The sequence below is a fragment of the Saimiri boliviensis genome, chromosome 9 (assembly GCF_048565385.1).
Source record: "Saimiri boliviensis isolate mSaiBol1 chromosome 9, mSaiBol1.pri, whole genome shotgun sequence".
Taxonomy (NCBI): Eukaryota; Metazoa; Chordata; class Mammalia; order Primates; family Cebidae; genus Saimiri; species Saimiri boliviensis.
Window position 1 is genome coordinate 24,227,643 of NC_133457.1, and position 26,685 is coordinate 24,254,327.

The 26,685-nt window shown below is 38.3% G+C and overlaps 2 protein-coding genes across 2 annotated transcripts in view; both read right to left on the bottom strand.

Annotated features, from left to right (window-relative positions):
* Positions 1–26,685, bottom strand: part of LOC101042760 (uncharacterized) — an 89,498-nt gene that overhangs the window by 35,315 nt on the left and 27,498 nt on the right. The gene's annotated exons all lie outside the window — the stretch shown is intronic.
* LOC101032164 (torsin-3A) lies at positions 7,491–12,543 on the bottom strand. The gene has a single exon (XM_003924978.4). It carries the CDS (start codon positions 11,685–11,687, stop codon positions 10,452–10,454), a length of 1,236 nt encoding a protein of 411 aa, XP_003925027.4. The 5' UTR covers positions 11,688–12,543; the 3' UTR covers positions 7,491–10,451.

A 26,685-nucleotide genomic window follows, 5' to 3' on the forward strand; every position in this document is an offset into this window, starting at 1 on the left:
AAGAGTGTGAAGATTTTTGCTTATATCATGTGAATTATTTACAAGAATGAAGGGAAGGGGAAATCAGTTTTTCAATCTTCTGGCACTCTGCACACATACCCGGCAGAAGTCTGACGTCTGAAGAAGGGAAAGTGAGGTTAAGTACCTTCTCTTTAAAGACACAATCCAGAAGTGGAATCCATCATTTCCTTCTACTCCATCTTCTAAACGTAGCCCATAGCTACAGATGGCTGTAAGGGAAGCTTGAAAATATAAATCTTATTCTGATGGTCAGATGCCCAACTAAGAAAATATAGTGTAGACCTCATTCTCATTTCTATAACTGTTCGCACAACTTTAGTTTGGCATGAGTGGTTTTCCTTTCCCTTTTTCAGGGAACTGCTCTGTTCTTTAAGGCAGATCAAGCTGGGTGTGGTGGTTTATGCTTGTAATCCCAGCATTTTGGGTAGGTCAAGGCAGGAGGATTGATTGAGGCCAGGAGATCAAGAGCAGCCTAGGCAACAAAATGAGACCCTAAATCTAGAAAAAAATTAATTAAAAATTAGGCAGGCATGGTGGCACATCCCCTAGTCCCAGCTACCGGGGTGGCTGAGGCAGGAGGATCATTGGAGCCCAGGAGTTTGAGATTATAGTGAACTATACTCTAGCCACTGAGCTCCAGCCTGGGTGAAAAAGCAACAGCCTGTCTCAAAAACAAGCAAACAAAACCCAAAAGTGGCAGGGCATGATATCACTGCTTCATATTTTTTGCCATTAAGTAAGTTCTTGTTTGGAGGCCTTATTGACTAAGAAAGCATGATGTTGTACAGGATTTTCAGTAAGTACACAGATGTTGGTATAGGCAGAAGCATGATGGGTAGGGGAAGCCTATCCAAATGCAGAATTAAGTATCTATTCTTGTTATGGTCTCCTAATGATATAGGGAGCCTAATAAAGTCAACCTGGCAACAGATAGCTAGTGGTGTGGTACCAACCATCCTGGTGCTAGGGTTTGCTCACCTGGTGAAAAATTAGGTACTCAACAATAGCAGGGTTGGCCTTTGTCAGGGAAAATTTCTTGCTCAGCTCATACATATGCCATCCCTGCAAGCAATTATTGGCACTTTTTTAGATAATTGAAGGCACACTCAGCAGGTTGAGGAAGAAGTGTGACTGACTTCAAAAACAGTTGTCTTATGTGTGTGGTTATGAAGATCCTTTCCCCTCCCACATAGGCCTGTATAATGAGTTAAGTATTATTTAATTATTTAGGATATATTGTTAACTAATTAATTAATTATTAATATTTTAGTTAGTGAATCTGTTTGCTTTGTAGTAAGATCCAAATAAATAGTGGCTTAAGTAAAACAGAAGTTTAGCTCTCCCATAATAGCATAATCATAAGCAGTCTGGGGTTGATATGGTAGTGGGGATCCAGGTTCATTCTATCTTATTGCTCTGTCATTCCTAGAATACTGCCTTCATGCTTGTGGTAGAAAAGACTTGCCACTAGAATAACATGCCAGGCAGAAATCTGAAGTCTGAAGAAGGGAGAGTGAAAGTTAATTCCTTTCTGTTTAGAAGCACAACCCAGACACTGACCTAGCATGACTCATCACTTCCTCCTGCTTCCTACCCACAAATCTTAGTTCACAGCTCTAATAGCTGCAAGAGAGGCTGCAAAGTGTAAATCCCATTCCCATGACCAGGTATCCAATTAAGGTTTCAAAGTTTTATTATTAAAGAAAGAAGAAAAATGGATATTTATGAGCAACAACTAGTCTGCCTCTGGTCAAGAAACAAATATTTACAAGCTTTGAGATCATTCTGAGCTCATTGAAACTTCATACAAATTTTACTCTATTTCTCAATTTATTTTCTGAATTGAAAATTTAAAGTTTGGTTCTCAGATTTATTTGTTAAATTTTACATTTATTTCAGGTGATTATTTTATAAAAGTTTAAAAACTAAGCAAAATTAATATTTATGTCACTATAAATTTGGGGTGGTGGTGGAAGTAGTGATAGAAATACCAGGACTTAAGGATATTTCTAGTTGACACTATTTCTTACTATTTTTGGTATAGTTACTGTTGTTCCAACTTTCTAAATGGGGAAAATATGGCATAGGAAATTTATTGTTTTGTTTATTTCAATTTGTGCCAGGATGAAACTTAAATTATTATGAATCATACCACAGGCCTCTTCCCAGAGTCTGCAAACTGACATGCCTGCAAGACTCAAGTAGGCAACATAAATAAATAAAGTATATCTCATATAACACAGTAGGGGTAACAGGGACCTTGGTCAACTTGAATAATTACGCTCTAATTAAAGAGGTCTGGCCAGATAGTAGTCTCTAATTACCATTTCCCACTCACAAAAGGAGGTAGAGATCTTTAGGGAAATAATGGATTCCAGGTCTAGGGGAAAAAAAATGCCTGTGATAGCTTATGAAGCCAGAAAGCGAGGAAACAAATAATAACTTGAAGAAGAAGTGATTTTTAATACAAGGGACTAATTAGAAGGAGTTTGTGAGGATTGAAATGCATCAAATATATAAAAATTCATTTGTTTAAACTAAAACAAAAAGAACACCTCAGTGGTTAGCCATTAAAGATTGTTAGGGCATCATCCCATTGCCATGAAAATTAAGAGAAATAATCAAACATATATTCTTTTTTTTTTTTTTTCTTGAGACTGAATCTTGCTCTGTTACCCAGGCTAGAATGCAGTGGTGCAATCATAGCTCACTGTGACCTTGAACTCCTGGCTCAGATTATTCTCTCACCTCAGCCTCTTGAGTAGCTGGGAGAGTAGTTGTGCACCACCATGCCCAGCTTTGCCCACTTTCTTGGTCTCATCTTCTCACTTCTCCATGTGTACATATTACCAGGCCCAATTACTGGGAGTTCGTCAAACAAGCAATTGTTTCACATCTCCTTTGCATATCTATTCTCTCTATCATTTTTCTTCCCTGTTCACCTGCGGAACTGCACATTGATGAAGATTCTGCACAGTTATCATCCCTTTATAGAACGTTCTTCACCTGTACCTTCTCAGACTTAGATGGCACAGGCAGCAAACAAATGCCTGTAAACAGTACTGCTTACCTGTGCTCCAAAGCCACCCAAAGGTTTTGCAGCAACACCAACAGGTATGTCATCCTGCTGATTCAAAACTTTTAACATGGCCTATGAGTACTTTTAGTGGCTCTTCAAAAGAAAGTATGTAACTACATTTATGTACCTGTGACCAGGTCACTGGTACAGCATCTTCAGACTTTCCAGTCTGTGATGCCATCCTATTGCTAGTGAGCATCCTCACTAGAGTGGGCCTGCCTTCCTGCCCTTCCCATCTCTACTCCACAGTGTGTACACTGGAACAGACACTGTGACTGATCATCAAGGAAATTGCCTGGTCCCTCAGACATTAGAGCTATCTGCTCCTTGACCCCACGATCTCATTTGTTGCTCTCGCTCAGGGGGGCACCCTCCTTGTCACTGTCACCACTACTCCCAGACATATCAGCAGAGGATTTGACAGCAGAGCATCTCCAGCATCTCTGAAACAGATGAAACACTGGAAGTTTCAAGATACCGGCATTGATCTGGTATTAATCAATGCCAATATTTTGGTTCTTTTTGAAAGATGTGAGGGGAATCTCTTGTCTCTTTTGGGAGCAGGAGGAGAGAAGAAAAAAATGTTTGAAGGCAAGATCTCATTATTTGAAGCCTTTTTGGTTTCCTGCATAATTATTTCGTTTTTGTTCTTTTAAAAGAATTTGCAAAACATTTTTAAACATGCTGGCATGTTGTTACCAATGCTAAGTGAACAAAACATAGAAATTGAAATCAAGTCCGAGTCTTTATGTTTCAAGGCACGTAAACCCAAAGTAGGTTAAGCAATAAAAGGAAGTTAATGGTTTCTTACATGAAAAAATCTAGAGGTGGGGCTAGCTCTTGGTGAGGCTTAACCTGACTGGTTGGCTATGTCACTAAAAGCTGAGTCTGTGAGGGAGATCCCTGCCCTGACTGGCTGTGGAGAACAGACCACAGTACCACCAGATACAGACTTTGGTAGCCCACAGTAGCAGGACATCCCATGGTGCCTCACTTGGAGTTGGTTCAGGGCCAGCCACTTTGTGTTAGACCATGAGAATATAGAGGACACCATGTGCTTCCCAGGGCCTTGGCTTTACCGCGTGGCTATGACATCATGGCAGCATCACATCTCACTGGTGGACCCACAGCCCATCTGGGAATGGATGTGGACCCCATTTATTTGGGCCATTCAGGCAGAGACTGAGTTAAATTTTGAGTGGCAGTCTAATTAGTTTGGTTTAGACTATGGTTACAAGATTAAAACAAAATTTGGGTTTTTCTTCTTACCCATTGGGTCGGGAGCTTATTAAAAAGATTGAATCAATCATGAAGAAATTTTTAAAACCTTATTTTCATTGCATACCTGACCATAAAATGAGTACATTTGTGACCACACTGTTAAGCTTATTTTCCCATTAATTAATAATGTGTGTTCATTAAGGAGAATGTGCAGTTTTTAAAAAAGGAAAATATCACTTGTTAATGACACCTAAACACAATTGTTGTATTTTTATATATTTCCTTACAGTGTTTTTACTATGAGTACATTTTCATTACATAATCAAAATCATATTATAAATGTGGGATTTTATTTTTTTATTTAATATTATATCAAAGTACTTTTTGATCTCTAGATATATAATGTAAATGAGTATATATTATTCTATTAATATTCCATTGCATAATGTCCCAGAACTTACTAAACTGATTTTTTGTGTTTTTTGTTTGTTTGTTTGTTTGTTTTTTGAGACACAGCCTCACTCTGTTGCCCAGGCTGGAATACATTGGCCCAGTCCCAGCTCACTGAAACCTCTTGTGCCCAGGTTCAAGTGATTCTCATGCCTCAGCCTCCAGAGGAGCTGGGATTACGTGTGTGTGCCACCACACCTAGTTCATTAGTTTTTTTGTTTTGTTTTGTTTTGTTTTTTATAGAGACAGGGTTTCATCATGTTGGCCAGACTGGTCTCCATCTCCTGGCCTCAAGTGATCCACTCGCCTCAGCCTCCCAAAGTGCTGGAATTACAGGCATGAGCCACTGTGCCTGCTACTTAACCGATCTTTTAATATTATATCATATTTATTAAAGAAGAGGAAAAAGTAAAAAATATGTTTACGATGAAACATATACTATACCTAGAAAGGACAGAATAATTTTGGTTACTTCTTATCCCATATAGATCCTTTCCCCAAATTATACCAAATTTATAATTAATCAACTTGCAATATTGGCCCAAATGACCTAATGGAGTTCTAAAAGTGAAAAGAATTACATGCTTCAGAAACCCAGACCTTATCCATCTGAACAATTTTGACAAAGATCAAACGGGTAAGGAGAGAGTCAGTTAAATTAGGGAAATATCATAACCCACCAGCTTATACAACTATGGATATTCCACTAATTCTTAAACCCAGCATCCTGAGAATGAATGGACTAAATGTTTGCTCTGCTTTGGTTGTGTAAAACTGGCCAGGTCTCTACTTTAACCTTTCAAACTAGCAAACTCAATAAGGGTTTGGAAAGACTGAAGAATGCTGGAACATTATCTCTTTATTTTTTATTTTTCTTCTTAAAGCACATGTGGCTGAGTGAAGTGGCTCATTCCTGTAATCCCAGCACTCTGGGAGGCTGAGGCAGGCAGATCATGAGGTCAGGAGTTTGAGACCAGCCTGGCCAACATGATGAAACCGTCTCTACTAAAAATGCAAAAAATTAGCTGAGTATGGTAGCGTGTGCCTGTGATCCCAACCACTTGGGAGGCTGAGGCAGGAGAATCACTTGAACACAGGAGGCAGAGGTTGCAGTGAGCCAAGATTAGACCATTGCACTCCAGCCTGGGCAACAGAGCAAGACTCTGTCTTGAGAGAAAAACAAACAAACAAACAAAAAAAAAACCACCTGAATCTACTGATCTACCCAGATTGCTTCCATAAGGGAATTCCATAAGGAGATTACACACACACACATACACACACACACACACACACACACACACAGAGTCAGTTACAAAATGAATAACGTTTCTTAATTTCTTACATAACATCAACTCTTTCAGTCTGTACTAGCATCAGATTTCTTGGCTGACTCATTTTCCCCACCAGACGGGAAACAGAGTGGAGAAAAGACTTAACATTTTCTTTCTTTCTTTCTTTTTTTTTTTTTGGTATTAAATGACCTAGACTCTGCATCTCAGTTTGCTCTGCATAACTAGCCACACAAATGGGCATATAAAAATAAAATTAAAAGAGGGAAGAGTAGGGATATATTAAGCACAGTCTTTCATTTTATTTGATGAAGATATCTATCTGTTCTCCAAATATTAATTACTCTTTGTGTTAAAGGGCACACATCATTGCCCAGGCATTGGGTTAATTTCTGGTTGTTTATGTGTACACTTAATTGCACATACAAAAAAGGTAATCATTATAAAGTACAACTTGTACAATATGTTTTTGAATTTTTTTCTAGTAACACAGCCTATATGTTGTATATAAGCTAAATTAAAGTATTTCTGGTTTCAGTACTGACTACTATAAAATTTATTTACTCCAATTCAGGAAAGGATTTCAAAATGGAAATGCCTAAATAATGCTCAAATTTTCCTAGAGGTCAATTCTGATCCAGTATGCTGTGTCCAATTATAACTGGAGGTGTACTTTGGTCCTCATAATAAGGTCAGCAAAGACAGAATTCTGTACATCTTAATCAAATCTCCTGTGAATGGAATCAGTACATAGGATTGTGATTGTAAATATTTCATATGTAGCTTTTCAGTAACAGGGCTCATTCTATCAATCAATTTCAAGTTAACCTCAAAATTACTCAAAATCTGGAATAAGATATAAAATATTGAATCATTTATTTTAATAGCATAGGTAATAAATGTATATTGCTCTGAAGAAATAACCTTTTATTTTTTTCATGTAAAATTCATGAGACATTTTGAAATAGTGGGGAAAGTTCAGTCCTATCTCCTCTTTACTGGAGGATATGCTCAGTGGCAACAACCAGCAGCCCTCATGCAAGGGACATTGGTGTGTTGTATTCTGGATGCATGGTCCATCTGTGTCTTGCATTGCAGAAGCTGCCCTGTAGCAATTCAATTGAGGAAATTCTAGCAAATATAACGTTGTTTAACACTTCAATTTAATAAACATTTAATGAGCAAAGCACAATGCTAGGTGTATTAAGAAGGGATTCCTTAGTTGCAAGGAATGACAGTTCAAACTTCAATTTGCTTATGTGAAGGGCGATGGTACAGAGAAGTCTCACAGAACCTATGGCAGGAACACAGGCAGGCCTCATAGGAACTGGACAGCTGTCAAACATTTTCTTCCTTCCTGTCCCCTAACCTACACAGCTGCTTCTGTTTGTTATTCTCTTTGATTACATGGTGTTAGATCTGCCATATTTCTGTTTCATTCTGCTTTCTGAAAGCCTCAGCCTCTGCACTTTTACCAATTCTGGCTCCTAGGTTTCAATTTTATAGAAGGAACCTGTGTGTGTGTGTGTGTTTGTGTGTGTGTGTGTGTGTGTGTGTGTGACATATATAATGTTTTACTTGCTGATGTTTTCTTGTGAAAAACATAATTTTAGCACAAGACAGGTTGTGACAGCAGGTACAAAAAATAAGTGCTACTGAAGTATGGAGGAGGGAGAGTTTGAGGCAAGGTCTAGGAAAACTTCTATGGTTGGAGGACACTAAGAATATCAAGAGTACTTTGAATGCTGACCTACAGATAAGGAGTGTGGAATGAAGTCCAACATTTTGTGGTGACTGGGGATCATATGTGTTAACAGAGATGGGCATGACTTGAGAGGCAGCTTTTTCTACAATGGAAAATCATGAGGTTTTTGATGAGGTGAGTCACATGATCAAATCTGTGCTTCATGAAGATGCTTAGGGCATTCTAGTTGGATGAATTGGATGTGGTGAAGGGGTTAGAGCTCCTGTTCTCCTTCAGAAGCAAGGCAGATCAGTGAATCTGCATAAGGGTTTTAATGGTCTGAATTAGAAGAAAAGTCATGAAAACAAATGGACACAAATAACCATTAAATTCAACAAAGATAGTGTAGCTTTGCTGTGGAATGTGTGAATAATAATCAGAGTTTACAATGTTGGCAAAATGTTAAATACTTCTAGTAAAATGTAGCATGGTTTTAAATAGTTAATTTTTAAGTGGAGGAAGGAGGAAGAATATGAAGATGGGGAAGTGTTAAGTTTGTTATTTTTTAAATTTTATTTTAGTTTAAGTGCTGGAATACATGTGCAGAACATGCAGGTTTGTTACATAGATGAGCATGTGCCATGGTGGTTTGCCGTACCTGTCAACCCGTCACCTAGGTATTAAGCCCTGCATGTATTAGCTATTAGCCCTAATGTTCTACCTCCCTCTCTGTCCCCAACAAGCACTGGTGTGTGTTGTTTCCCTCCCTGTGTCCATGTGATATCATTGTTCAGCAACTATTTATGAGTGAGAACATTCAGTGTTTGGTTTTCTGTTCCTGTGTTAGTTTGCTGAGGATGATGACTTCCAGCTTCATTCATGTCCCTGCAAAGGATATGATCACATTCCTTTTTATGGCTACATAGTATGCCATGGTGTATATGTACCACATTTTTTTTTTATCCAGTCTATCATTGATAGGCATTTGGGTTGGTTCCATGTCTTTGCCTTTGCTATTGTGTATAGTGCTGCAATAAACATACATGTGCATGTATCTTTATAATAGAATAATTTATATTCCTTTGGGTATATACCCAGTAATGGGATTGCTGGGTCAAGTTGGTTATTTTTAGTTTAAAAAAAAATGCTTTCTGTCAACTCTGGAGGTCTGCTAGCCCACAGGCCAGTAGTTAGGATGGATTGCTCTGCTAGTTCCAAGCTGTGTGTGATGGGGTAACATGGCTGGTGCCTCAGACTAGGGTAAGGAATAGTGCACTTAGGGATAGAGTTGGTGTGTGAAAGAGATGCTGTGGGTCTAGTGTGAGAGAAACAAATTTGAAATCCGGCATTGAAATGCTGTTAAGAGAAGAGGCCCCAAATGACTACTGTTGGGAAAATTCCATAAAACAGTAGGGTCCCAGTTCTTTAGAGGATGTTGAAGACAGAAACTGGACTCAAGAGGTGCTGGAAGGGGATTATGATATAGAGAAAGACAGGCCTATAAATCTGAAGTGTCTTGTACAAATGTCAGCTTCTAAGATGACCTGGCCATGGCCATCAGCCCCATTCTCAGCCATGGAATGTGTTCTTAGTGGGCACTTACCAATTGCAAAGCACTGTTACAAACACCAAGGGGCCTACCATGCCACTGGGGGAGAAGGGGTTAACAGTTTTTGAGGATCTACTGTATTCAAGGTACATTACTAGAGGCCATGCAAATGTTATTTGATTTAATTTTTTTTTTTTTTTGTTACCATCTACAACTTTTTAAGCTTGGTCACAATCAGTAGGACTTTTTCTCTGTTCAAGCACAGTATTGTCCACCTCCTTACTTTGTGACTCTTGAATAAATCGTTTTCCCCCAGATACACAAAGGGGGCAACTACTTTCCTCCAGAGGTCAATAGTTGAGATGAGGGATTTGTTCTGTCTGCAAATTGGAAATCTCACCCAGCCGCAGCTTCTGAAAATTTTAATCTTTACGTAAAACATGTCCAGACCCCTAATTGTTTTTAAAAAGTTTTTCCTCCTCTCCAAATCTGTAGAGCATAGTAAGTCTTGGCTTACACTGACCTGATATATAAAATATCTTCCTCTGTGCACTTTTCCTTTCAGCCTCAGGCTTTTTGCTGATCTGCTCACAGCAGAAGCAGCTCAGCTTTCCTCTGGGAGCACCAATTTGAAAGCCCCCCAGCCCGAAACCCTAGAGTCCACTCTCCCCCTCCGGGTCACAGAACTTCATTCTCTCCTGCTCTGTAACCCAAGGACCCTACAGCCTCTGAGGCCCAACACCCAGGCTCTTCCTTGCAGAAGAGCTAAGGAGACCAGCTGCAGCGTCATAATAAGCCCTCGGGGTTTGTTGAGCCCCCACACATCCTTCTGCAACCACCTGGCCCACTTGCTTCAACCACATTCCATTTGGAACGTGTGTCTTTAAGGCACCAAGTGATGTCAAGAATTGGCTGTTTCTTTGAATCCAGCAATCCAAGTTCCTATCTCAGTGAGACCTCAAAAAAAAAAAAAAAAAGGATTGGCTCTGCTTCTTATGTAAGGCCTGCCTTTTACATACCAGTTGTGTGTTAATGACTGCTGGACACCAGTCCACACCCCCTCAAATACCTCACAGTTCTAAACGGGGTGCTCCTACAGGTCCCAGGGTCCTGTTAGTGGAAGAAAGGCAGCTCCAGGAAGTCTCTGTGTAGCCTTCATGACAGAAAGTAGTTAATCCTCTGGGAAATGGACTTGCAGCCCTGGGAAGAAAACAGCTGTTCCTCCTTGGGGACATACACCATCATCTGGGCGATTTCATCCAGTGTCTCTTCTGTATACAGGAGCTCCTGGCTCAGGAAGGCATCCGGCGCACACAGCCTGACGTGACGGTACTCCAGTGGCAGGAAGGGGATGAAGCAGTCAATCAGGTTTTCCCTCACAAGACGGCTGTGGCCAAAGCCATTGTCTATGGTTTCCACAATCTCCGCCTGGAGGTGGGGCTCCAAGTGTTCCACCGTAATTTCTTCCCGGGACCATCCATCCTTGAGCAACTTTAGGACCACCTCATTGATTATATCACCCCTGAGATTACTCAGAAACAGAAAGATAGTCCACGGAGACTCGGCCCTGTCATCCTCAGGGGCCCGACGTTCTAAGTGTGGCCCAAGGACCTCCAGCAGCCCTGGGTGCAGCTTCTCAGCCTCGTCGAAGATGAACAGGGTCTGATGGCAGAGCTGCTGCGTCTCCCGGATCTGGCCCTTCAGCTGCTCCTTGTACAGGTCCACATATTTGGAGTGAGGAAAGTGGATCGTGGCAATGAACATCCTGACACAGTCGCTCCTCAGCCCGTCCCGATAAAGGTTCTCTGCCAGCATCCTCGCCACGAAGTTCTTCCCTGTGCCAGACCAGCCGTGGAACGACAGAGCAAGGGCCTTGTCTGGCTGGGGCGTCTCTAGGTAGCCCCTCACTGTACTCAGAACCAGCTGCCGGACCAAATGCTGGCCATGCAGCCGCACGTTCAGGTCCCACTCTAAGCCTGTAAAGTTGTTGGAGATCCTGCAATCCCCACTGGGGCAGCAGTCTCGGAAGCTGCAGTACCACGTGGTCAGGAGATCCAGGTACCGCTGGCCCAACAGGGGAAGGCACCACCCCGGGGCCCTCTCGGCTCCCTCCTCGGCCTCGTCACAGTCGTCGGGCCACACCTGGCGGCTGAAGAGCGTCCAGTACCGCTTGGAGAGGACGGCGGCCGCCCTCAGCTGCTCCTTCAGGCGCTGGAAGCCCGGCCAGGCCCAGGCCGAGCGCGGCTCGTCGGTCTCCTCCCACGGCCTCGAAGCGCCGCTGGCCTCGGGCGCGCCCGGGAGCGGCAGCAGCAGCAGCAGGACAAAGAGCCAGAGCGGGCGCCACGGGCCGCGCAGCATGGCCGGCCCCGGGCTCTCTGACTCATCTTTCATTCCTTCTCATCTGTGAGCTCTTGGCTCTGGCCCATCCCTAGGACAGTAAGTTCACTGTAAACTGTTGTTGCTGCTTCTCCTCAGATAGCTACTTCCTTCTAACCAGAGCCTACAATCTATTTGGGAGCTTTTCCTTCAAAAACTTCCCCTTCCAATGCATGGGAATCACTTTTCATCATAAAAGACAATAATTCTGAAAAAAACTTAAAAAACAAATCCCCTGAAACACAGAATTTGAAAAAAAAAAAAAAACACTTAGGAAACATACTGTACTACTTTTTCTCTCAGACTGCATGGCTTTGTTTCTCATTTCTTTATTTGTTTATTCAAGTAAGAAAAATGTTCAGATGAATGACTCTCTGTAATAATTTGTTTCCAATTTACAAGGTAGAAAGTCATTTAAGATTGCAAATAGGTAAAACATGTAAAGAAGGCTAAGGACCAGAAGGATGTGAATCTTTTAAAATAAAAAATAGTTGAGGAACAATTTAGGGTAAGTTTTTGTGGTTTTAAAGCTTTGCTCTAATGTTACTAGCTTATATTGTAAGTAAATTTTCTTACATGTAATTTGAGTATAAAATATAAAGCTGGGTTTTTCAAAAACTCACACTAGTGCAGGATTCTCTCCACCTAGTTTTCCATCTACCTGAAGGTGAGTGAATGCCGTAATAACAACCTATTTTTTTTCCCTACATGAAAATTTGTCTAAGTTCCAGCCCTTAGCTTATTCTAAACATTGCATCTTGAACAAAATGAATTATGTTGCATAGGGAACTTATTATAACAGTTCAGCTAATTTTAGCAATTATTCATTTTTATCTTATTTTTTATCTCTCCATTTCGGAATGAGCAATTACTTTTTTACATTAAAAGTATACACTTGGGAATAAGTGGTGGAAAAAATAAATTAAAAAGTATATATAATTATACACAATTATATTAAAAATATCTTCACATATTTAGTTTAAATCAATCACATTAAATTCTCTATCGGAAATGCCCTCCCTTAATACATGAGTTCTAAACTGAAAAAAATGCACACATGCGCTCGTGCACACACACACACACACACACACACACACTACCTAAGTACATTCTTACTATGAAATTCTATTAACGTAGAAGTCTATATAAAACAGGCCAGGTGTGGTGGCTCATGCCTGTAATCCCAGCACTTTGAGAGGCTGAGGCTTTGAGAGGCTGAGGTGGGTGGATCACCTGAGGTCAGGAGTTCCAGACCAGCCTGGCCAACATGGTAAAATCCTGTCTCTACTAAAAATGCAAAACTTAGCCAGGTGTGGTGGTGTACACCTGTAGTCCCAGCTACTCAGGAGGCTGAAGCAGGAGAATCACTTGAAACCAGGAGGCAGAAGTTTCAGTGAGTGCAGATTGCACCACTGCAGTCCAGCCTGGGTGACAGAGCAAGATTCTGTCTCAAAAAAAAAAAAAAAAAAAAAAAATGGATATATAACATATATTTTCTCTCTTAACATTAAAAAAATGCTGTTTATTTTGGGGATATCAGTGTACCAACTATAAAGTTAGGTTTCACAAGTTTTCTTGCAGCCAGGTACGGCTGTATAACTTAGTTTTGGCCAGTGAGATTAAGTTGAAGTTTGTTGGGAACAGTTTTAGGAAAGCTACTTTTTCCCTGAGAAAAGAGATAAATCCATCTGGCCCACATATTAATATTTTTCTCTTTATCTTTCCATCTTCTTCCTGACTGGAATTTTGAGGCACTACCTCTGGAGGTCAATCTTGTGACTATGACTATGAAAAACATAGTGGAAAGATAGTGGGATCAAAGCTAGAATGAGCCTAGAGCCTTGAGATGCCCCCATCTGGACAGCCTTCCTCTGAGTGTGTCATGGGAGCAAAACAAACCTCTTTCTTGCTTACATCAAGGTGTCTGTTCTAAGGAGCTATAAATTAGGGACTTCCAGCCCCTCTAGCCCCATGCCAGTGGTAAACATTCTTAATAATATTTATTATCTATCTTTTGAGACATATCTATATTAATATCATATTAAATTTTTATACAAAAAATTTCCAAAAATGGGATAACATTTTATATATATTATTCTCAGCCTCCTTTTTTGACTTAACAATATTGCCTGGATATCTTTCCATATTAGTACAAGAAAATTTATCTCATCCTTTATTTTTCAAAGAAATGTGATTTTCTTTTTTTCTTTTAAAGTGATACTTGCTTGTTCAAGCAATAGAGTAACACTTCAAATGAAAAGCAGTGAATATTCCTAAATCCCACTATCTTGAAACAGCCAGTAGTATAACTGGTGAATGTTATTTCTATCAGCTCTCTTTGAAAATACTGGGAGGTATTCTCTCTCACTATGCTCTGCAGGTTCATGTGTACACACACACACACACACACACACACACACACTGATATACACAGACACACACAGGAACACATGCCCACATATACACAACATACAAACACACACATATACAAATATACATACATATTCACATGGAAGGAGGAGAAAGAAAAGTAACCTTGCAAAATTAAAACCTATTAAAGATGTTTAATTTTAATTGAATTAAACAGAAGAACTAGTAGAATGCCTTTGAAAGTTAAGACTGGAAATAGTCATAGAAAGCCATGAGAGAGAGATCTGAAATACAAACTAGATACCATTTTAATACCTATAAGAGTTGTAGAACTGCCCAAAGTAATTTGTAGATTCAATACTATCCCCATAAAGCTATCACTTTCTTCACAGAATTAGAAAAAAACTACTTTAAAGTCCATGTGGTACCAAAAAAGAGCCCATATAGCCAAGAGAGCCCTAAGCAAAAAGAACAAAGCTGGAGGCATCACACTACCTGACTTTAGACTATACCATAAGGCTACAGAAACCACAACAGCATGGTGCTGGTACCAAAACAGATATCTAGACCAAAGGAACAAAACAGAGGCCTCAGGAATAATGCCACACATCTACGACCATTGAATATTAGACAAACCTGACGAAAACAAGCAATAAGGAAAGGATTCCCTATTTAATAAACGGTGTTGGAAAAACTGGCTAGCCATATACAGAAAACTGAAACTGGACCCCTTCCTACAATTTATACAAAAATTAACTCAAGATGGATTAAAGACTTCATAAAACCTAAAACCATAACAATTCTAGAATAAAACCTAGGCAATACCATTCAGGACATAGGCATGCACAAAGACTTCATGACTAAAACACCAGAAGTAATGGCAACAAAAGCCAAAATTCAAAAATGGGATCTAATTAAAATAAAGAGCTTCTACACAGCAAAAGAAACTGTCATCAGAGTAAATAGGCAACCTACCGAACAGGAGAAACATTTTGCAATCTATCCATCTGACAAAGGGCTAATATCTAGAATCTACAAGGAACCTAAACAAATGCACATGAAAAAAACACACAATCCCATCAAAAAGTGGGCCAAAGAGATGAACAGACAGTTCTCAAAAGAAGACATTTATGCAGCCAACAAACATGAACAAAAACTCATCATTACTGGTCATTAGAGACATGCAAATCAAAACCACAATGAGATACCATCTCACACCAGTTAGAACGGTGATCATTAAAAAGTCAGGAAATAGCAGATGCTGGAGAGGATGTGGAGAAATAGGAACACTTTTACACTGTTGGTGGAAGTGTAAATTAGTTCAACCATTGTAGAAGACAGTGCGGCAATTCCTCAAGGACCTAGAAATAGAAATTCCTTTGACCCAGCAATCCCATTACTGGAGTATACCCAAAGGATTATAAATCATTCTACTATAAAGACACATGCACATGTATGTTTATTGCAGTACAATTCGCAATAGCAAAGACTTGGAACCAAACCAAGTCCCATCAATGATAGAGTAGATAAAGAAAATGTGGTACATATACACCATGGAATTCTATGCAGCCATAAAAAAGGATGAGTTCATGTCCTTTGCAGGGACATGGATGAAGCTGAAAGCCATCATTCTCAGCAAACTAACGCAGGAACAGAAAACCAAACATTGCATGTTCTCACTCATAAGTGGGAGCTGAACAATGAGAACATATGGACAGAGAGAAGGGAACGTCACACAACAGGGCCTGTCAGGGAGGGATAGCATTAGGAGAAATACCTAATGTAGATGATGGGTTGATGGGTGCAGCAAACCACCATGACATGTGTTTACCTATGTAACAAACATGCACATTCTGCACATGTATCCCAGAACTTGAAGTATAATAAAAAATTCAAAAGGAGTTGTAGAACTAACAGAAACATTTAAGAAAACAAATTATATTAATATTTTCAGTTACTAACAAAGCTGTATGCATTTAGTATTGTATACTTGTAACATTAACAAGCTTTTGGTTTATTAGATTAACAAGATAGCCTTTAGTTACAATTTAAATGTAGAATTGAGTCACTGATTTCTACTTGTGAATTCAAGTAGAAATTTTATTAAATTTATGTATAGTATTAGAAAATTTAATAGACCTTAAGCTTCATCATATTTTTAAGTTTCATTTAATTCATAAGAATTACTGAATTTCTCAGGAATGTTTGTCATTCCAACAAAGAATTTTTAAAATTATTAAATTTTTTATTTAATAATTATTTTAAATTATTATTTATTAAAATTACTGTTTTTAAATTATGAAAGAATTTTTAAACATATTAATTTTATAAACCCAGTTTAAAACATTTAAATGAATTTAATTTGCTAAGTTTTAAAATGGAACCAAATGTTAATTGAAGGTCATTAAAAGTAACAGTTTAAATTTGCTAAGCTTATAAATGGAATAGTGAGATTAGTAAACTGAACTTAAATGCTTAAGGAATATTTAAATTATAATCTGTGAATTAATAAATTAATCTTAATTTTAATCTTTTTTTCTTTGAGATGGAGGCTCGCTCTGTTGCCAGGCTGGAGTGCAGTGGTGTGATCTCAGCTCACTGCAACCTCTGCCTCCCAGGTTCAAGCGATTCTCCTGCCTCAGCCTCACGAGTAGCTAGGACTACAGGTGCACACCACCACATGTAGCTAATTTTTGTATTTTTAGTAGAGATGGGGTTTCACCATATTGACCAGGATGCTCTCAATCTCTTGACCTCATGATCTCCTGCCTCGACCTCCCAAAGGTGGTGGGATTACAGGCGTGAGCCACTGTGCCTGGCCTAATTTTCAATTTGTAAAACCAAAGTATTCTCTAAATTGTCTTTTCTGTGACCATAGAAAACTCACATTTATGTAAGAAGAAAAAAAAAACCTGATTACAACACCTTTATTTAAGGCTTTGCTCTTCAATGTACTACCTATTTATCATAAGCAAATTACCTATTTTTAGGTCTCTATTTTCTCTTCCGTAAAATGAGGATACAATAGTAACTGTCTAGCCCCAAAGAGTTGTTGTGAAATTAGATGAGTTACTATATTAAAATGTAGTGTGGCAGGTCCTCCACCAGGTTAATTAAGGGTTTATATCTGCTTCTTAAACCCTTAAGGTTGGGCGATGAGCCAAGGACTTTGTGTCCAGACAAAGGGCAGGTGTCCTTGAGAACCCACACATCCTGGAGCATGGCTGGAAATATAATAGTGGGCAAAGAGCCAGAAAATTAACTTAAAAGCAGTTTAGAGAAGAGCAGTGGGGTGGATCTTGGAGTTAGTTGTCCTGCTGCCACCCAGGAATGCCCTGTGCATAAGATCTGATGAATGCAGCTACTCACCAAGCCGGACTTGTCCAAGTCATTCTTTGGTCTCTCAACTACCTTCCAGTTTGGAGGAACATTACAGTCCTCGGTTTTTTTTTTTCCCCCAGGTTTTTCTTGTAACACTTACAACAGTACCTACAATGTAATAAACACCAAATAAATTCCAGCTGCCATTGCTAGGTCCCATCCCTTTTCCCTGATTGTATTTGCTTATATGCTTTTTACTACCCCAGTTTTTGATCCTTCATTTTATGTTTACATAGATTCATTGTTTACTACTTGCCCTTCAACTATGTCTTTTCCAAGACTGAGTTTTCCAGTCTTTAAACAAAATTTTAAAAGTTGATACATAATATTTTACATATTTATGGGGTAATAAAAATAATATGTGATATTTTGTTATATGCATAGAATGTGTAATGATCAAGTCAGGGTATTTATTTGACATGTCTATCACTTTGAGTATTTATCATTTCTATGTGTTGGGAACACTTCAAGTCCTCTCTTCCTGCTCCTTTGAAATATACAATATATTGTTGTTAACTACAGTAAAGTAGTTGTTCTACTCTACTGTATAACAATAGAACTTACACTTTTCATCTGTGTAAGTCTTAACCTACCTCTCTTCATTCCCCCTCCCACCCATCCACTTTTCCCAGCCTCTAGTATCTATCATATGAGATCAACTATTTGTTTTTTGTTTTTTTTTTGAGACAGAGTCTCTGTCGTCCAGGCTGGGGTGCAGTGGCACAATCTCAGCTCACTGCAACCTCTGCCTCCCAGATTCACCACCACCACACCTGGCTAATTTTTGTAATTTTAGTAGAGATGGGGTTTCACCAGGTTGGTCAGGCTGCTCTCTAACTACTGACCTTGTGATCTGCCCATCTTGGCCTCCCAAAGTGCTGGGTTTTCAAGGGTGAGCCACGGTGCCCAGCCGAGATCAACTTCTTTTTTTAAGATATATATATATATATCTTAAAATATATATATATATATTTTAAGCTCCCATATATGAGTGAGAACATGCAATGTTTGTCTTTCTGTGTCTGGCTTATTTCACTTATAATAATTTCCAGTTCCGTCCATGTTGCTGCAAATGAGTTTTTAAATCTTGATTCTTTTCTTGACTGGCTGAGTTTTATAATCATGTAAACTTTTCACAGAGAGCCCCTAGATGCTTCTATTAGAGTGCTATAGCTGCTGTTTTTAAAATACTGCCAGGCACGGTATAATCCCAGCACTTTGGGAGGCCGAGGCAGGCAGATCACCTGAGGTCAGGAGTTCAAGACCAGCCTGAACAACATGGAAACCCCATATTTACAAAAAATACAAAAATTGCCCAGGATGATGGTAGGTGCCTGTAATCTTAGCTACTTGGGAGGCTGAAGTGGGAGAATCGCTTGAACATGGGAGAATCGCTTAAATGTGGGAGAATCTCCTGAACGTGGGAAAATTGCTTGAACACAGGAGGCAGAGGTTGCATTGAGCCAAGATTGCACATTGCAGCGACAGAGCAAGACTCCGTCTCAAAACAAACAAACGAACAAACGAACAACAACAACCAAAAAAACCACAGACTGAGTGGTTTAACAACAATTATTTTTCTCACAGTTCTGGAGGCCAGAATTTAAGACCAGCATGCCATAGAGTTGGATTTTTGGAGAGGGATCTCTTTCTGGGTTGAAGATGGCCACCTTCCTGCTATGTCCTCATATGGCCTTTCCTCTGTGCCTCTGTATGGAGAACATGTTCTATTATCTCTTCCATTTCTTATAAAAACACTGATTCTATTAATCTCCCCTTTGGACCTCGTTTAATCTTAATTACCTACATAAAGGCCCTACCTCCAAATATAGTTACATTTGGGGTTAGGAGTTCAACATATGAATTTTGAGGTGACATAATCCAATTCATAATATTGCTATATTTTATGAGTTCTGGTTTTTTTAAAACACCTGCTGCTTGATTTTATGACTGAATAATATCTTGCAGACATATAATATTCTTGGATCCTTCTTTTTTTCAGCATTTGATAGATAGTGCTCCATTCATTTCTGTCACTGATGTTTGTCATGCCAAAGTCTGAGGCCAGTCTCACCTTTTTTCTCTTATAAATGACTTATTTTGCCTGAATACCTGAATTCTCTTTAAATGTTTTTTAGAATTTTTCTCTCACTTGGTTACTCAGGTACAGTGGCATGATCAGAACTCACTGCAGCTTTAACCTACTGGCCTCAAGCGATCCTCCTGCCTGAGCCTCCTGAGTAGCCAGGACTACAGGCAAGCACCAACACACCTGGCAATTTTTTTGATTTTTGAAGTTCAGTAACTTAACCATATTGTATCTTGACCTATGTCTTTGTTTTCTTATACAGAATGTGTTCTATCAAACTACAGATTCAGATTTTATATTTTGGTAACATTTTACTTTCTTTTATTTTAAAATATGTCTCCTGTTCTGTTTGTTGAACTTTATCTCAGGGACATCAACTATTCTTATGCTGTGTCATCTTTGTTCTTCATTTTATCATGTTCTCTAAGATTGCTTTCATCCCTTATCTTCTCTGTATCCAGCATTATATACTCAAGTCTTTCTTTCACCTCACTTAGCAGACAGTAGTAGTTGCCTACTTGATAATAATTTTTCTCTTCTTCCTTACTAGTAGAACCCCATGTTTTTAGAGAGACGGGGTCTCTGTTATCCAGGCTAACATACAGTGGCATAATCATAGCTCACTGTAGCTTCAAACCCCTAGATACTCTCAAGTAATCCTCCCACATCAGCCTCCCAAGTAGCTAGGACCACAAAGTGCACACCACCATACCCAACTAATTAAAAAATTTCTTTTGTAGAGATAGGATCTTGCTATGTTGCCTGGGCTGGTCTTGAACTGTTGGCCACAAGCAATCCTACTGCCTTAGCCTCCCAAAGTGTTGTGATTACAAGCATGAGCCACCATGCCTAGCACCATTTTATTTTTTTATGGCAATGTATACAGCTTAAAAACTTGATTTCTTGGTCTTTCTTGCAGCTGAAGTTGGGCATATGACAAAACTCTGGACAATGAGATTAAGTCTCATATGTGAGATATTTAGGAAAGCTTTCTAGAAGAGATTCAACTCAGTTGGCACATGCCTTTTATCTTTCTTCCTTCTCATTATGTCTTCTTGAAATATAGACACAAAGTCAAAGAAGGAGCAGCTCTTTTGGTATCACGAAGTATTCATAAGGATAAAGACTACACACTAGAGATGTTAGAGCAGAAAACTAACTGGATCTTTGATAGCTGCTTTAAAGAACTGAGAAAAATAACTCACAATTTGTTTAAATAATTGTTCAGCTTGGTTTCCTATTGCAATTGAAAATTATTCCTATTAATACAGATTATTCATTTGATTTTTAGCAATTTAAAAATATGAAGTTCTTTAGTAATTTTTTTGTCATATTTGAGTTGGCATCATGGTAATTCAGCTTTTGAGATTTGCTTCAATTTTGATACATGTGCTACTGAATGGAGCAGGATATTGATTTTTCTTTAATGGTGGAAAAAAAGAGAGGAAGCCAGGTCACCAAAAGGAAGTGAATGTTGTCATTCCCAGTGATAATTATACGAGTCAATGGGGGGGAACCACAGAAAGGCAGGGGGAGGCTGGCAGTGGGTTATACTCCTTAGAAATAACAAGAAATGGACATTATATTTTGTCTCTTTCTGCTAGGCTTTCAAATTTTGATGGTGAGATGATTTTGAAAATGATTTTCTGTTTTCCACTATTTTATAAAGAGTAACCCAGAGGTTAGAATCCAGAATTCAAAAATGAGCTTGAAATTACAATGATAATGTGTGCTTATTGAAACAGTAAATTCGGTAATAAAATAATTAAAGCAAGCAAGCATAAAATAGTGCAACCAAGAAAAAGGACCAGTATTGGCTTGGGATTTAAAGCAAATCTATTCCTTTTGTTGCTACTGATTTAGAGGTGCCTGGTGGCTCTGCCCAGCTGTTAATTAAGCACTGAGGCCAGTCATTAACTGATTCAGGTCCCCAAGATACTATTTAGTTACTGCTTCAATTTACTGTACTAAGCTCACTAATTGGCAATGCCTTAAAAACACTGAGAATATCTAGTTCTTAATAAGTCTAGTCTTCTCTGTGATTAGATGAAAAAAAAATTATAATTTAGTTCCTCATTCATTTTAATTTAGATTAGCAGATGTTCTATGTGTACTGCAGTCAACTATTTAATTTACATTATGTAAAATTGCCTATAATAGCAATTTATCAATTTTTTGTTATACTGTGGTTTTAATTTCCTCCAAAATGCTACTATAAAAATAGGATACATTTTATTTTCTAATTCATGTAGAATACCCGAAGAGCAATATTGGGCTCATAAACTTCAAGCTGTATTTTAAAATGAGTTTTGTTTGAAGAGGGGGTGAGGGAAACAGAATAAAAAAGTAAACAAGAAAAAGAAGGGAAGTAAATTGAACAATGAAGCTCTCAGCTTTCCAAAGATATAAAATCACTGTGAGAACAGTGGTGGTGGATGGTCGAAGTAGTTCACATAGAAAAATTCTCATTTTTAGTATAATGTTGCTATTTGAAACTGATCTAACATATATTACATTCCTTTCATGGATATGTCTATAATGAGTAGAATTTTTCCACAAGGTACCATTTGGATAAATGGTCGGGAATTTAAACTTTGTAGTCTCATAGGTTTTCTAAGTATTACTTGGGGTTAATCAGACAACAAATGTTTGTTATTTTAAGCTGCTAAATCTGGAGGTGGTTTTTTATATAGCAATAGATGACTCAAATACAATATATATTATAGGATTGTTTTGGTGATTAAATGAGAGCAAGTGATACATAAATGTTATCACTATTAATTTGACCTACCAGAACTTTGGTCAGAAAGTTATTTCTTTTATATGGATTATACTTATTCTATTGTTGAGTTCAATTTTTGATGTTGTGTTTAGTTTCTCTAAACTTTCCCACCACTTTTAGGTTGAGGGTTACAGACATTTACATTTTTACTTCATGTTGGAAATGTGTGATTGGCAAAAATAGTAAATTTCAAGATGTTATAATAAAAATAAATAAGCTACGTTGAAAAAGTATACCACTACTCTCTAAAGGCATGTGTATATAGATGAATACAAAAAAGTCTTCAGCTAGTATGCTAAAGAGTTATTTTAGCAAAGTATACATACTCTTTGTAAGGGTTCAGTTAAAGAGAGGTTATTGTTATAATCTCCTACATTTAAGCCTGATTTTCAAAGAATATTGGGCCACACCAATAACAACTTTATCTTTACATTTATAGTATTGGTGAATAAAGCTTACAAGATGATGTTTTTATCGTACAAGACCTGGATCTCAAACTCAATGCCTTTAGGGTTGAGCAGGTTAGGGAAAGAATGAAGTGAGCTGGGTGGGTGGGAACATGAGTACTGTAGAAGCTGCAGATACTCAGCTCAACCCAATGTTCTCATTCAGGAATTTTGAGTTCTTGGTTGCGAGTCTCCGAATTTCCAAGACAAGATGAAAACGGGCTTTTGTTTGTGCTTTTTAAAACTTATTTGAGGGAAAACTCCCCATATTTAAAAATATTGTTTCATTTTTTTTTAATTGCAGATCAAATAAAATACATGTATGAATTAGAGACACATTCTAAAAAGATGAGAAGCTAAGTGTATGACCTGAAGTTACTTATTTTGTGGACAAAGCCTGTAGCTATTGGAAGAAAGTTTTAAAAGAGTATGTTTTGTACATTTCTAGTTGTTGAATAACCAATGCAGTTTCTATAAAGAGGCCAGTAATAACAGTGCATCCATCATCAGACAAATGTAGTGCTGAAAGTCTTCTCATCAAAGGTTCTTGTTCACACAGACAAAAATAGTTAAAATTTCTAAAAAAGACATTTCCCTGTATCTATAATCACTTTCTTGTGGATTCATAGTGGCCTACTTTATGACTTGCTGTTTAACCAGCTGCAAAAACAATAAATGGAACCCCATGTAGAAAGGGTCACCTGCCAATGGGCTTCACTGATTCATTATAATAAGGGTCAGAAAAGCTGGGGGTCTGTCCCATCACCTCACCTAAGTCTGCAATTGGTGGGTCTAAAATAAATGTGCTCTACTTTTAACCTTTACTCCTTTTGCTTTCACAATGTTTATTACTTTATTCAGCATGACTGCTCATGTGAAATGTGTCTATTGTCTTTTAACCATAATCTCGGGAATATCATAAATACAGGAATTACATAGCAGGAGTTATCTTTTGAATGTTGGAAAAGGAGAAAAGATGACATTTTTAGCCTCTTTTAGGTCAATTCACTTTCTGTTATTCTACCATATATCTTGTTCTTACAGCTACTATTTTGGATCCCATTAATTTCTGACTGTTGAAAAGCCTGAAATAGAACACCTTGTTTTTCTGATAAAGTTTGTTGGGTAAGATTTATTTCATCCTAAATTTTGACCCATAAAATATACTTTTGCAATTAAAATAGCAAAGAGGATGCTTTCATTAATTGCATACATTACTCATTGTATAAGATTTATTTTAAAAACTTTAATATTAAGTGGCCACATTTTCTCAGACTGCTATTGGTGATAAATGTTGAGTAAGACCCTAAATTAGTTAAGTCAATCCAAGTGGAAGACAACTGAACATTAACAATATTTCATTTTTTACAGTATAATAAAAATTAATGTTTTTTAAAATCTCTTTTAGGTCTATTAAGACAATATTTTTCATTAGCCTATTAATAAAATGAACATAATATTAGTATTTCTTCAAAGAAAATAATTGGGATTTTTATAAAAAGAAATATTAAGCAATTTCTGTACAAATTTTGATGCTCTACATATTATATATTCATTAAGGCTGAATACCTGAAAATGATGAGTCCATTGTCATATTCATTTTGTCTTCTGAGAGTTGTGAGGTAATTGTGAAGTAGCTTCTATTAATCCAGTCCTTCTGCATATATGTTAACTATAAACTCTGGGCAAAGGTGAACAACTACCTGAAAGCACTGGAGACTAGAAGCAAGAAAAATCTGAGTCTACAATAGGAAGAAGAACATTTAACTGAAAGAGTTTCTCATTTTTAAAGCCTTGTGGCTTGAGGACAAGCCCCAGGAAGGGTAGCCAAGACCCTTGTGCACAGAAACCCACACTTTTACTGACTTTAAGAATCAGAGAATGGAGTTGAGAGTGACTAAAACAGCTGGAAAGTAAAGATGGAAATTCTGAAAATGAGAGAGCTAGACAGGGGGAGTTCCAAATTCTCTATGTAAACTCTCCCCAAATTGCTGGATGAATTCTAAGCCATGTATATATAAGGAAAGGCTCTAAGCAGCCAAAGTAAGGCTAAAATCACTGAATAATGATTTTAGGTGTCTACCTACTAGAGGGGAGACAAAATTGGAAGTTTACTTCCACCCAAGTAAACTGCCTGCTGAAACAAGAAAAATCAACACGTTTCAGAGAAATAGGACCAGAACTGGGTTATATGGCCATGTTCTAAGTGCACTTGAGCTAGGAAGGTGATAATTTGCCATTTTCAATCTCTGTGGGGGAAGAGCCTCTGCCAAAAAGAGAGAGTGAGAAAGTAGGTGGATTATCTAAAGGGTTTGCAACATTAGGCAAATTGATAGAGTCTGATTGGGGAAAGAAGTACTTGTCTGTTGAGTTGGACTAGGAACCAAAATTTTAACTTGCAATCTGGTATTTATTCCTGCTGTATATTTTAATAAGTTTTATTGTAAGTACGTCAGGCAAAAATTGATGTTATGAGTCCCCATATACCCATTACTTGCCTTTGGGAACCCTGAGAATGTAAGACAGGTCTCAGTTAATTTAGAAAGTTTATTTTGCCAAGGTTGAGGATGTATGCCCATGACACAGCCTCAGGAGGTCCTGATGACATGTGCCCAAGGGAGTCAGAGCACAGTTTGGTTTTATACATTCTAGGGAGCCATTATGTATCAATCAACGAACATTGGTTCTGTTTAGAAAGGCAGGAGAACTCAAAGCAAAGCTGGGAAAACTCAAAGTGGGGAAGGAGCTTCCAGGTAATAGGTAGATAAGAGACAAATGGGTACATTCTTTTGAGTTCCTAGCCTCCAAAGAAGGCAATCAGGCATGCGTTTATCTCAGTGAGCAAAGGGGTGACTGAACAGAATGGGAGGCAGATTTACCCTAAGCAGTTCCCAGCTTGACTTTTCTCTTTAGCTAAACGATTTTGGGGGTCCAAGGTATTTTCCTTTCCGAATTTCCCCTTTTATTTTTGAAAATCTTTTGGAGAAAGCATTTTAGAAGAAAATGAGTCTGTCTGGTCTCAGGTTTTGTCTGATCTCTCATGGTTAGGATGGTTTATTCCTACACAAGTAGGTCCCAAGTTATTAGAAAAACTCATTTTTAGAAGGTTGTGAGGTCTCATGTCCTATGAAGAGAAAATAGCAGGAAGAAGGAAGAAAAACAACAAACAAAAGAGCAATCCTGGAAAACTGATATAGGTCAGATTACCCTGAAGTCTGTAAATCAGTAGGCAAGTATGAAAATGCCTTATGCATGTAAATAGGTTGCTGGTCTTTTTCCTGAAGTTTAAGTTGTCTAGCTTCGGTTTGCAAGGCTTTGTGATAGCAGAGCTTAGTTACTGGTGACTCCAAATTAGGAAAAATAGGGAAACAAGAAGAAAAAAGACTGAAAACATTTTGAAGACTTGTAACCAAGATAAGTTAGAATTCTGTCTGAACTGCAGAAAATAAAATGGAAAAATGGAAAAACATTAGGCAAGACTAGAATCTAACAATAGGTGTACTATAGTTTTTGAGACATGATTTTTCTCTCTCTGGTTTTTCATTTTTACTAAAGACAAATAATGATACCACAGATTTGCTTTATTATACCTGGCCTGATTATTTGCTTTTTTTTTTTTTTTTGAGACGGAGTTTCACTCTTGTTACTCAGGCTGGAGTGCAATGGCGCGATCTCTGCTCACTGCAACCTCCGCCTCCTGGGTTCAGGCAATTCTCCTGCCTCAACCTCCTGAGTAGCTGGGATTACAGGCATGCGCCACCATGCCCAGCTAATGTTTTGTATTTTTAGTAGAGACGGGGTTTCACCATGTTGACCAGGATGGTCTCGATCTCTTGACCTTGTGATCCACCCGCCTCGGCCTCCCAAAGTGCTGGGATTACAGGCTTGAGCCACGGCGCCCGGCCCACTGATATTTCTATAAATAAACTAATTAATTCAAAACAT